This window comes from Aegilops tauschii, chromosome 3 (genome assembly GCF_002575655.3).
Source record: "Aegilops tauschii subsp. strangulata cultivar AL8/78 chromosome 3, Aet v6.0, whole genome shotgun sequence".
In the NCBI taxonomy this organism is placed as follows: domain Eukaryota; kingdom Viridiplantae; phylum Streptophyta; class Magnoliopsida; order Poales; family Poaceae; genus Aegilops; species Aegilops tauschii.
In genome coordinates, this window is record NC_053037.3 from 47,210,713 (window position 1) to 47,224,263 (window position 13,551).

Sequence of the window (13,551 nt, forward strand, 5' to 3'; positions counted from 1 at the left end):
TGGACACCCGGAACCCTTTCGGTGGTCCCGGTACAATACCGATAAACCCCCGAACACTTCCGGCGACCGAATAAGGACTTCCCATATTTAAATCTTTATCTCCGGACCATTCTGGAACTCCTCGTGACGTCCGGGATCTCATCCGGGACTCCGAACAACATTTGGTAACCGCATACTAATTCCCATAACAACTCTAGCGTCACCGAACCTTAAGTGTGTAGACCTTACGGGTTCGGGAATCATGCAGACATGACCGAGACATCTCTCCGGCCAATAACCAACATCGGGATCTGATACCCATGTTGGTTCCCACATGTTCCACGATGATCTCATCGGATGAACCACAATGTCGGGGATTCAAACAATCCCGTATACAATTCCCTTTGTCAATCGGTATGTTACTTGCCCGAGATTCGATCGTCGGTATCCCAATACCTCGTTCAATCTCGTTACCGGCAAGTCACTTTACTCGTTCCGTAATGCATGATCCCGTGACCAACTGCTTAGTCACATTGAGCTCATTATGATGATGCATTGCCGAGTGGGCCCAGAGATACCTCTCCGTCATACGGAGTGACAAATCCCAGTCTCGATTCGTGCCAACCCAACAGATACTTTCGGAGATACCTATAGTGTACCTTTATAGCCACCCAGTTACGTTGTGACGTTTGGTACACCCAAAGCATTCCTACGGTATCCGGGAGTTGCACAATCTCATGGTCTAAGGAAATGATACTTGACATTAGAAAAGCTTTAGCAGACGAACTACACGATCTCGTGCTATGCTTAGGATTGGGTCTTGTCCATCACATCATTCTCCTAATGATGTGATCCCGTTATCAACGACATCCAATGTCCATGGTTAGGAAACCGTAACCATCTATTGATCAACGAGCTAGTAAACTAGAGGCTCACTAGGGACATGGTATGGTCTATGTATTCACACATGTATTACGATTTCCGGATAACACAATTATAGCATGAACAATAGACAATTATCATGAACAAGGAAATATAATAATAACCATTTTATCATTGCCTCTAGGGCATATTTCCAACACTTATCACACCTGATCATCACGTGGTGTCTCGGCACGAAGAACTGTCGCAACGGTGCATACTCAGGGAGAACACTTATACCTTGAAATTTAGTGAGAGATCATCTTATAATGCTACCGCCGTACTAAGCAAAATAAGATGCATAAAAAAGATAAACATCACATGCAATCAATATAAGTGATATGATATGGTCATCATCATCTTGTGCCTTTGATCTCCATCTCCAAAGCACCGTCATGATCACCATCGTCACCGGCTTGACATCTTGATCTCCATCGAAGCATCGTTGTCGTCTCGCCAACTATTGCTTCTACGACTATCGCTGCCGCTTAGTGATAAAGTAAAGCACTTACATGGCGATTGCATTTCATACAATAAAGCGACAACCATATGGCTCCTGCCAGTTGCCGATAACTCCGTTACAAAACATGATCATCTCATACAATAAAATTTAGCATCATGCCTTGACCATATCACATCACAACATCCCCGGCAAAAACAAGTTAGACGTCCTCTACTTTGTTGTTGCAAGTTTTACGTGGCTGCTACGGGCTGAGCAAGAACCGTTCTTACCTACGCATCAAAACCACAACGATTTTTCGTCAAGTATGTGTTGTTTTAACCTTCAACAAGGACAGGGCATAGTCACACTTGATTCAACTAAAGTTGGAGAAACTGACACCCGCCAGCCACCTGTGTGCGAAGCACGTCGGTAGAACCAGTCTCGCATAAGCGTACGCGTAATGTCGGTCCGGGCCGCTTCATCCAACAATACCGCCCAATCAAAGTATGACATGCTGGTAAGCAGTATGACTATTATCTCCCACAACTCACTTGTGTTCTACTCGTGCATATAACATCTACGCATAAACCTGGCTCTGATACCATTGTTGGGGAACGCAGTAATTTCAAAAAAAAATCCTACGCACACGCAAGATCATGGTCATGCATAGCAACGAGAGGGGAGAGTGTTGTCTACGTACCCTCATAGACCGTAAGCGGAAGCGTTATGACAACGCGGTTGATGTAGTCGTACGTCTTCACGATCGACCGATCCTAGCACCGAAGGTACGACATCTCCGCGATCTGCACACGTTCGGCTCGGTGACGTCCCACGAACTCACGATCCAGCAGAGTGTCGAGAGAGAGCTTCGTCAGCACGACGGCGTGATGACTGTGATGATGAAGCTACCGGCGCAGGGCTTCGGCTAAGCACTACGACGATATGACCGAGGTGGATTATGGTGGAGGGGGCACCGCACACGGCTAAGAGATCAATGATCAACTTGTGTGTCTATGGGGTGCCTCCTAGCCACGTATATAAACGATGGAGGGAGGAGGAGGCCGGCCCTCATAGGGCGCGCCCAAAGTGGAGTCCTTCTAGGACTCCCTAGTCCTAGTAGGATTCCACCCCCCACATGGAATATGAAAAGGGGAAGGGAGAAGGAGAAGGAAAGAAGGGGGCGCCCCCTTTCCCTAGTCCAATTCGGACTAGTCCATGGGGAAGGGGCGCGGCCACCCTTGAGGCCTTTCTCTCCTTTCCCGTATGGCCCATTAAGGCCCAATACGAATTCCCATAACTCTCCGGTACTCCGAAAAATACCCGAATCACTCGGAACCTTTCCGATGTCCGAATATAGCCTTCCAGTATATCGATCCTTACGGCTCGATCATTTCGAGACTCCTCGTCATGTCATTGATCTCATTCGGGACTCCGAACAACATTCGGTCATCAAATCACATAAACTCATAATACAAACCGTCACCGAACGTCAAGCGTGCGGACCCTATGGGTTCGAGAACTATGTAGACATGACTGAGACACGTCTCCGGTCAATAACCAATAACGGAACCTGGATGCTCATATTGGCTCCTACATATTCTACGAAGATCTTTATCGGTCAAACCGCATAACAACATACGTTGTTCCCTTTGTCATCGGTATGTTACTTGTCCGAGATTCGATCGTCGGTATCACCATACCTAGTTCAATCTCGCTACCGGCAAGTCTCTTTACTCGTTCCATAATGCATCATCCCGCAACTAACTCATTAGTCACATTGCTTGCAAGGCTTATAGTGATGTGCATTACCGAGAGGGCCCAGAGATACCTCTCCGACAATCGGAGTGACAAATCCTAATCTTGATTTATGCCAACTCAACAAACACCATCGGAGACACCTGTAGAGCACCTTTATAATCACCCAGTTACGTTGTGACGTTTGGTAGCACACAAAGTGTTCCTCCGGTATTCGGGAGTTGCATAATCTCATAGTCATAGGAACATGTATAAGTCATGAAGAAAGCAATAACAACATACTAAACGATCAAGTGCTAAGCTAACAAAATGGGTCAAGTCAATCACATCATTCTCTAATGATGTGATCCTGTTAATCAAATGACAACTCATGTCTATGGCTAGGAAACTTAATCATCTTTGATTCAACGAGCTAGTCAAGTAGAGGCATACTAGTGACACTCTGTTTATCTATGTATTCACACATGTACTAAGTTTCCGGTTAATACAATTCTAGCATGAATAATAACATTTATCATGATATAAGGCAATATAAATAACAACTTTATTATTGCCTCTAGGGCATATTTCCTTCAGAAAGCACGTGCGGTGTTTTCTTCGTGGGGAGTCTCCATGTCTACTATGCCCCCCTAAAGGGGTGAGTGATCCTCTAAGGTGTGCGAAGAGAGTGCGACCCCCTAAGGTGTGTCTCCCAGGCTCATCTCGTGCTTCTTGTGAGCTGCTTTCTTCATTGCGAGCTTTAATCAGGCCTGGGCCTCCCATAAGAGGTGGGAGTGCCGAGCCGGGCTCCCTGGATGTCGTGCGATCTGCTCGGAGCTAGTCGAAAATTCACGTTGTCGAGTGGGCCTCGACTAGGCTAGTTATCGGTGCTTGAGCTTGTGTGGTGGGAATTTTGACGTTGGGCCACCAAGTCTTGGATGACCCAGAGGGTTGCCGCAAGAAGGCCAGGATCCACCGCGACGAGCGGTGCATGCAGAGCTTCTGCCCCTGCCGACGGATTGCCTCTAGCGTCTTGGGGCCCTTGGCTGACTTGCATCTTGCATCTTGGGGCCCCTTTCTTTTGGTGAGCTTGGCTCACAAGCTTCGTCAAGTTGGCGGAGGTGCGGCGGCGTTGTAACTCTTTTTTTGCATGGCTTGGCCATGGTAAGGATGACAAATTTTTCAGCAACATCGAGTTGACGGAGTCACGAAGGCGTTTGTGGTTCCAAGCCACTCCAAGCTTGGCGAAGACGTGTGGGGTTGCATCGTCGCGGATCCACGCGACTCCTGAGTGGAGCTACGTCGAGGATCTGCTTGACTCGAGCTTGGTGAAGATGGCGGGGTCGCGACGTCGAGGATCCACGATGACTCCAAGCTTGGTGACGATGTGCGGAGTAGCGACGTCGAGGCTCCACGCGACTCCTAAGCGGAGTGACATCGAGGATTGCTTGACTCCGAGCTTGATGAAGGCGAGTCTAAGGCGCCTTCGAGGAGTCCTTCACCTTTTCTCACCTTCGACTTTGGTCGGAACTTGCTTTAGGCGGAGTCATCTAGCTGCAAGGGTCGATGACTTTTCACAAGGTGAGGATTCCCCACCGTCGTCACCAATGTTGATATTGAAAAATCAACTTTTGGCTAGGGATATCCTTGGTGGCATGGTAGATATTAGTAGGTGGGGTGCGTACAACGGCCTTATAGCGAAGGTCGCTCTACACTCGACAAAATGACACAACGGTATTTTTTAAATAGGTTCAATCACCTTCTGTTGTGAGAGCGCGACCTATGTCCGGAGTGTTTTTTAAATTGTTATGTTTTACATTTCTGTGTGCCTAATAGGGCCTAAAATTTCTTTCTAAGTTCGGAAAGCATGTATTCAAACCGTTCGAAAGCTTTGAATTCTGGCGTATTTCGCTGCACAGTTCGAAGGTGTGAGGCCGTGCTGTAAGATTCGCGCCGGAGGATAAGGGCCATCAATCAATGGTTCAGAAACCCATCGTCGTCCCTAATCCCAAACCCTCTCTCGCTCCTCTTCCTCCGCTCCCTTCCCAGGTCGCCTCCAATGGCGTCCTCCCTCCTCCGCGCCTCGCCGCTCTCCCTCCTCTCCCGCCTGAGGCCACTCAACCGCAGGCCTCCCGCCTCGCACCTCCGCCGCCTCCTCCTGCTCTCCGGCCCCGCCTCGGCCCCCTCACGCTCCACGCCCACGCCCCGAACCCTAGCGGCCGCCACCGATGCGGCGACCCCGCCGGAGGAGGCGGCGGCGCTCCCCGCGGCCGACGCGAGGCTGGAGAGGATGCAGCCTCTGCAGTGGCCCCAGCGGGACGCGCTCTGCGGCGAGCTCGGGGCGGGCGACGCGGGGCGCCGGGTCCGGCTCTGCGGCTGGGTCGCCCTACGCCGCTCCCACGCCGGCCTCACCTTCCTCACCCTCCGCGACTCATCCGGCATGGTCCAGGTGACCCGTTTTCGTCTCAATGCCGTTGGTTTGGTTGTTATTGTTGATGCGAAGTGCAAACATAGGCATCAATTCATCATCTCTTAGCTGTGAACATGTAATGTAGTTTGCTGCTGCGGCAGAGACAACCTCTATCTATGCGTTTGACCGCCGATGATATCGCATTTTTTGCCAAAGCTTTCGCCACATAATTTGTGCCACCTGGAATGGTCTGTTGTGTTGACGTGGAAACCAGATACTGCATTGTAGAGTGATTTTGGCTAGTGTTTGCGGTCAGCAAAGGTCAATGTGGAGGCAGTACTCTATACTGACGCAACTAATATTCCCTTTTTATCGGAAAAAAAACTTCGCAGAGGCTTTTAGAGTGATAATTATTTCAAGATTGTCTGTCATATTTATCGATGTTTATGGTCATTATTGTTCAAACTGTTTGGTGATCTCAAGCCAGTGTTTGTTCTACTCTTTCGGCAGGTGACGACTCTGCCAGAATACCCTGAAGTTTACGCTGTTGTGAACAAGCTGAGAGTGGAATCAGTGGTTTCTGTTGAGGGGGTGGTGCGCCTGCGCCCAACAGAATCTATCAACGCAGATATGAGCACTGGGGCTATAGAGGTACTGACTAGCCTCTATAGTAATTTATTTAATGTTTTTTGGGGATGAAAGAGCTAGTTAATGTGGTCAGAATTGGAAATTTACACTATCTAGCACAGAAATGTTACTACCTACTGCTACAGATCAACAGTAGGATGTAGGTTTTCTCCAAGACCTGCCTGTGTTGTTACTCTCTTATCTTTCTATTCCAAGTTGTAGAACTGCAAGACACTGTTACTTCAGTTGATTGTAATGGAAATGGGATCAGGCCATCATCCCATTTCTGGAACATGCAGAATGCATTACAGATTAGCAAAAAGGAGAGAAACCATATACGACATAGTTCATATTTTACTGTTCGAATAATTGTTTCCTTAAACTGTCATGAGATTTCCTATCTTTGTTTCGTGTTCCTCCAAATTGCAACATCTTTTTGTAACAATGATACCATGTTCGCACCTTGAAGGTTGCTGCAGATTGTGTATCAGTGCTCAACTCCGTAACTCGTTCCCTACCTTTTCCAATCACTACTGCTGATACAGTGAAAGAAAAATTTCCGGAAGAAGTCAGATTGAGGTAAGAGAAGCAGAATCTGTGTTCCCTGCATATTTTCTTGTTGGCATATTGTCAAAGACTTGGAAGAAAGTTTTGTTGGACCCCCCAAAATATCCAGCTGCTGATTGACTATTGGCTAGCAAGTGCTTAACACATTTGAGCAGAATGTGATTAGGTTGTACATCTGAAGTTGCACATATTATTTTAGACACCAAGATGATGCATAAGAAACTTAGGCATTGTGAACCACTTCTTTTGCCGCTGACTATTGGGACTTGGGAGCATATACTTTGATTAGGTATTAACTCTTCCGCAAAGGCATCACAATTCATCACTCACTTTGTGATTATCGGAATTTCTGTGGGTGTATAATCATATTCAGTTCGGTTAGCAACAATTACTTAACGATTTATATTGCTATGATTTCTCAATACTTACTTTTATGGTATCTTCTCGTTAGAGCGATTTTTAATATTTTAGTATTCATTGGTATCATGATGGAGGTTTGCAGATTTAGTTTAGTTGAGACATTTTCATCATCATATCGATCATGCTAACTTGTAGTAGTCTATTTGAATATCATACCGCAGTCTGTCAAGTCACTGTAAAATTTTGGTACGATGACTTATGGTAAAATTTTGTATTTCACTGTAAAAAATTTCATTGGCTGTAATGACCGAGTGTCAGCCCACAACTTCACTCTAGATAGAAATATTCTTGTCAAAGATATGACCGCTCCTATATTCCCCTAAATTTCATTTCCTTATTATCACTTCTTCCTCTGTTCAGCTTTAGGGTACCAATTTACCGCTGTCCGTTATGCTTGAATTTATTTAAATGTTGTGTTCAATTTCCACCATTTTAAACAATGAGTGCCCTTTTTGTATGAATGTCCCATCTTCAATATTACAGATTTAGGGTGCTGGACTTGCGTCGACCACAAATGCAGTCAAACTTGAGATTACGTCATAAAGTTATTAAACACATTCGTCGTTATTTGGAGGATAGGCATGATTTTGTTGAGGTATGCTAACTGTACATTTTGTGCTGTTGTTTGGCTGCAGCATGCCCTATTTACTTATATATGCCTGTCATTTTCAATATGGTGGCCCTGTTCTTAAAACTGCAACATAAAGATCAAGATAGGTGCTTAATTGGCCGACCGCTACATAAGCCGCTGGGCCAAGAGGTCAACTTGTCCCTTGGGGTTGCTAATTCTCCACCCACTTGTCTAACAGCATCAATTTTTATGCATCGGCCATTTTCATTACTGGTTGTATAAAGGGGACATAAATATGACCAATGTGTTGTCACCAGTAGCAGTAGTATATAATGCACATTTATTGATGTAAATTATGTGGATTGGTCAAAATAGATGCAACGATTCACTAAACTGAGTGCAGTGCAATCATTAGTGTATCTTCCCTTGCAATATCTAGAATGTATGCATCTCTTGGCATCATTTTTTTAAATATTTTATCTAAAGTTACTACATGTTCCAAGGTAGATTGAGACTCCAATTTTATCCAAGTCTACACCAGAAGGTGCTCGGGACTATCTTGTACCTTCAAGAGTTCAGGTGAATAACCTCTGTACTTCGCAGACACAATTATAACATGGTTGTTTCCTCTGTTGAATCCCACACCATTCTGTTTGCTTTGTTCTCGTACTGTTTGTAATTTTCAAAGATCTGATGCCTAATGCCATATTTGTCTGCTTTATTGTAAAAGTAACGCCAATATCAATCTCTACTCGCTATTATGCGCAATCACCTTCCAGGAGATAAATGTGATTAATTTGCTGTGTTTTTCTTTTGGGTTGATGGCTCATTTTTCTGATCTAGAAAATTACTTTGAAGTTGAGTTGGCTACTTGGCTTTTAGAAGTTGCAATAGAAGTACACTTACGAACTATTTTGGAGGACTAAACTTGTTCCTATTTTATTTTGCCTAGACCCGGACATACAATCCTCTATAGTTTTGTTCTTATATACTTAACGCACTTCTGTTCCATTTGAGTATAACAATGATGTTGCGGAGGTGCAGACTTATTATGCATTAGAATTATGTTGCCATTGCTTGTTAGTGCGTTAGTGGTAGGTATAGTAATTTAACAAGTAATATTTGTCAAAAAAAACTTCATAAGTAATAACTACGCAATGAAGGTTCATCACTTTGCCAAGTTCTGTTCCTCTGATTTCCTCCAAATATGATTTCTGAAGCCAGGAACATGCTTTGCTCTTCCTCAAAGCCCTCAGCTGTTCAAGCAAATGTTGATGGCCTCTGGCTTCGAAAAATATTTTCAGATTGCAAGGTAGGTAGCACATTTGAAGGCCTGGGTATTATTTCATAGATATAGTTGTGTTAATGCATGGAGTATATTATTGGTGCAACTATTTTTTATGCCAACTATTTTTCATCTTCGTTTTTGTAACCTTAACTGAATTAATTATAAATACAAATCAATCAGAGCACAAGCATATGTGTCATGTAATGTACTCATGTCCAGTTGGCATATAGTACTATACTAGTATTGAATCAATTAACTACGTCTCTGGAAAGCTGCCTGGCACAATTGTCCTTGTTCACTGAGCTGCTTTATTGCAGATGCTTCCGGGATGAAGATCTGCGTGCAGACAGGCAACCAGAATTTACACAACTTGACATGGAGATTGCCTTTACATCAATGGAGGATATGTTGAACTTGAATGAAGAATTGATGATACATGTATGTTGGTTTTGACCAGCTTTATGTTTTCTTTCTCTTTTTTCTGTCAGACATCTATTGTCATCCTTGTCTGTTAGTGAAATACCTAGTTAGAAGGTAACACAATCAGTGCATTTTATAATTCTAAAGAGGTCACGGGCACAGCAACTGTGTGCTCATTTTGTAGTTTAGCTGCCGAATATTAAACCATCAGTAGTAGTCTCTTAGTTCATTATTCAGAAAACTTTCCCTTTTTTCTTGATCTATTATTGCTATTCATGGTTGATTGAGCTATGGAACATTCATATCACAGATATTTCAAGAGGTAGGAGATATCAAGCTGCCTAAGTGTTTTCCAAGGCTCACCTATACGGAGGCGATGAACCGTTATGGGACAGACAGGCCTGACCTTCGGTTCGACTGGGAGCTAAAAGATGTGAGGACTTTTAATATCTTTGCAGAATGGCCTTGGTAATTTTGGTAACTATTTATTTAGTTAATTACCATCACAAATTTGGACAACTTCGTTTTGGATGAGGGGCTACTCCTTGCCCCATTTTTTGCATATAAAAAGCGGAAGCCATCTACTCTAATTCACATGTTATACCGTTAGTAGTATGATATTGTAGGTCTGTAGATTTAGATGCTGCTTTTACCTTGCAGCTTACATGGGAAACATACTTTGTAAACTCTTTTCTTTGTTTATTACTTGCATATTTTCTCCCTTCATTGTTGTTCTGTCAAATGCAGGCTAGTGATGTATTTTTGGGCAGTAGCTTCAAGGTTTTTGCAGATACATTAGAAAATGGTGGTGTAATAAAGGCATTGTGTGTGCCTGGTGGTGCCAAAGTTTTTTCAAACACTGACCTAAAGAAGGGAACTGTTTATGCTGAAGCTTCCAAAGCTGGAGCAAAGGGCCTGCCTTTCCTCAAAGTTATGGACAATGGTAAAAGAAAAATATGTCCTTGTTATGTTAGACAAAACTACAAGGCCTGGCAGCAAATGATATGTTATTTATTTGTGGTACCACAGGGGAGCTTGAAGGAGTTGGTCCGCTGGTGTCAAGTCTGAAACCCGAAAAGAAAGAACACATGTTGGAAATCTTAGATGCAAAAGCAGGTGATCTTATCCTGTTTGCCTTGGGCGAGCAATCAACAGCTAATCAAGTTCTTGGCAGGTTAAGATTGTTTATTGCTCATAAGCTGGAAGTGATAGATACAGTGAGTCTCTCATACCAAGAACTTCCGTCCTTGTATTGTCAACATATTCTTGGCATATTGATGAGACACCAAGAATAGTTCTGTTTCTGCCCTTAAAAAGTTTCTATTTCTTTCTGTAGTCAGCACACTCAATTCTTTGGGTGACAGATTTCCCAATGTTTGAATGGAATAGTGATGAGCAGCGGTATGAGGTCAGTCTTTTAGTTTGTACTAACAAATTATAATTGGTTTGTATTCTTCTTTACTTCTACAAAACCGAAATGGGTATTCCAGTATTCCTTAAGCCTGTGTGTGTATCACATTAGAGAACTAGCATTTTACTGTTTTTTAAGAGACTGCAGTTATTTGCTGAATGTTGATTGCTGTTTAGTTGCTGATAATACACTACGAACAAACGATGAACCTTGGTATAGTAGGATACATAGTACTATGTTGTATCACAAGAATACCCACCAATATTGGACGAATCTTAGAACTTTGTTGATGACATCCAGATATGATCTGGTACGACACATGTTTACAAAGAGATATGTGAAGGGGAACATCAGTTATACAGTTTTCTTTACATGCTAATGCCATTTGGATGGGCATTGGTACATACGTACCATGGATTCATGGTTTATATTATAGCATATGCCCAAATATTCTACTGAACAGTATGGAAAGTTGTGTGTTTTTGTGAAAAATTACGAACAGAAGAGCCTGGTTGAACTGGGTGTTCACATCTAGCTGAAAGAAAAAAGCTGTATCTTATTTTCTGTTTTCTCAGTACCCTGTTCTTCTCCCTTTCAAACACAGGCTCTACACCATCCTTTCACCGCACCAAATCCTGAAGATATGAATGACCTACCATCAGCTCGTGCCTTGGCTTATGATATGATTTACAATGGGGTGGAGGTACTCCTTGTTTCTCTTTTCAAGTGTGTAGACAAGTTTTAGTTTAGTTTGTCATTTTAATGTTTCAATCTGTTTGAATCTGCAGTTATGCACTACAATGTGAAGTTCATGTACCTAGATTTTGCATGTATTATCTTTGATAAATAGTCATACATGCCTCCAGCAGACAAACAAGACATGAAACGTACTGATATGCATCAGTCAACATAATTTAGTACTCCCTCCGTTCCATAATTCTTGTCATGGTTTTAATTCAAATTTTAACTAAAACCACAACAAGTATGGAACAGAGGGAGTAGTTTTATGCACATTAAGATGATATTGTATCCCCCTGTACAGGCACTGCCTGTGTTTTCTTGTGTTACATTTGTATTAGTGTGTGTTTCAAGTTTCAGATGCTAAATAGTAAATACGCTTTCGGAGTTAGTGCCCTTTTCTATTGTAAATGACCAATTGAGCAAGGTGGGCAAATGATCACATGTGCATGTGTTACTGGCTTACTGCAAATGAAATCATACAGTACATCTGATGTTTTGTCCATTTGTTCATAGATTGGAGGAGGCAGTTTGAGGATCTACAAAAGTGATGTGCAACAAAGGATTTTTGAGATCATCGGTATCTCACCTGAACAGGTTTGACTATATCTTTTTGACTTGGTCTTCATGATATTAATTTACTCCCTTTATGTTGTCGATCATGTTTCTTCCAGTCTTCAGTTTGTTGCGTAAACTAGTCAATCAGATTTTCAAGTAAAAAGTATTTTGTTTTAGGCTGCTCTCAACAGCTAATTCAATACTGCACCAACTGAGTCCATAACCATTCAGTAGCTGAGCCTTTTACTTGTTCATGATTGTTAGTTTGGAGAGTATTTCTATATCCAGCGCTGCTCTCTTTTGGCTGTGTACTTAAGATTTGAATTTCCAATGCAGGCGGAGGAAAAATTTGGCTACCTTTTGGAGTGTTTCGACATGGGTGCTCCTCCGCATGGTATGATATTTCAACACATGGATTTCAATGTATCATGTTCTTTAGTGTAAGATTGCATGTTTCATTACACTGCTATTTCTGAAACAAGGGCAGCCTTCTAAAGCAATCTTACTCCTTTTCTCTATAAGTGACGCAATCTTGTTCTTTTGTTGTATCCGTAGCATTAGACAATTTCTTGATTCTAAGTATTTGAATAATCTTGATAAATTTCCTTTTCTTTTACTTACTAGCACTAGAACTAGGATATCACACAGATGTTAGCCTTTGAATAAAGGCTGTCACTCACACATTTGCTGCGTATTATTTTTATTAAAAAAAAATGCTTTTAGTTACCAGAACTAGAACTAGAATATCAAACAGAAATGTCACATTTGTTGTCACCTTAATGCAGGAGGCATTGCCTATGGGTTGGATCGTTTGGTGATGCTTTTGGCTCGCGAAAGTTCAATCCGGGATGTGATAGCTTTCCCAAAGACCACGACTGCTCAATGTTCGCTCACCAAAGCACCGTCCCCTGTGGACCCTCAGCAATTGAAGGATCTGGGCCTGCGTACTTCGTGAGGATACTGTTCATGGCTAAGGGGTGCATTATTTAGGAACAGATACATTGTACACATGGGGCTCAAACTGTCCCTGCACATTCTCTTTTTGCACTGTAGAGGAGAAAATTTTGACGTCGGCATTTAGATGTCGCCAAATCTGCCAGCATCGATGTGATGCGGGGTATTTTGTTCAAAGTTGTGGCTGCCAACATGTAACCGTATTATTATTGACTTGAATGAACCAGGCGGCTTTGTAACACGGCATTGGAAGTATTTGTGTGTACCAGGTTGAATCTCTGTAGCTTTGTTCGTTGCAGGGAGTTAAATTCCTGTAGCTGGTCGAGCGCTTTTTCTTGCATCGTGCTTGGGAAACAGTCTCGCAGATAGCAGTCCATTGCATGGCTGGAGTCGGACCCGGAAACCGAATCCCGTACGTGTGGTGATCCATCGAGCCCGTCACCGATTCGTGTCTAGTAGTACGTCTATAACTACCTACAGCTTCTTGTATCCTCCCTCCTATCTATATATA

At 43.0% G+C, this 13,551-nt stretch overlaps 1 protein-coding gene across 1 annotated transcript; it reads left to right on the forward strand.

Annotated features, from left to right (window-relative positions):
- The first annotated feature begins 5,062 nt into the window (after nt 1-5,062).
- Nucleotides 5,063-13,315, forward strand: LOC109756735 (aspartate--tRNA ligase, chloroplastic/mitochondrial). The gene is made up of 15 exons (XM_020315569.4): nt 5,063-5,525; nt 5,997-6,137; nt 6,583-6,692; nt 7,584-7,695; nt 8,179-8,250; nt 8,892-8,983; nt 9,277-9,397; nt 9,690-9,812; nt 10,127-10,322; nt 10,409-10,596; nt 10,716-10,787; nt 11,395-11,493; nt 12,045-12,125; nt 12,423-12,480; nt 12,872-13,315. The coding sequence occupies exons 1-15, from the start codon at nt 5,136-5,138 to the stop codon at nt 13,039-13,041; spliced, it is 2,025 nt and encodes a 674-aa protein (XP_020171158.1). The 5' UTR covers nt 5,063-5,135; the 3' UTR covers nt 13,042-13,315.
- The last annotated feature ends 236 nt before the right edge of the window (nt 13,316-13,551 follow it).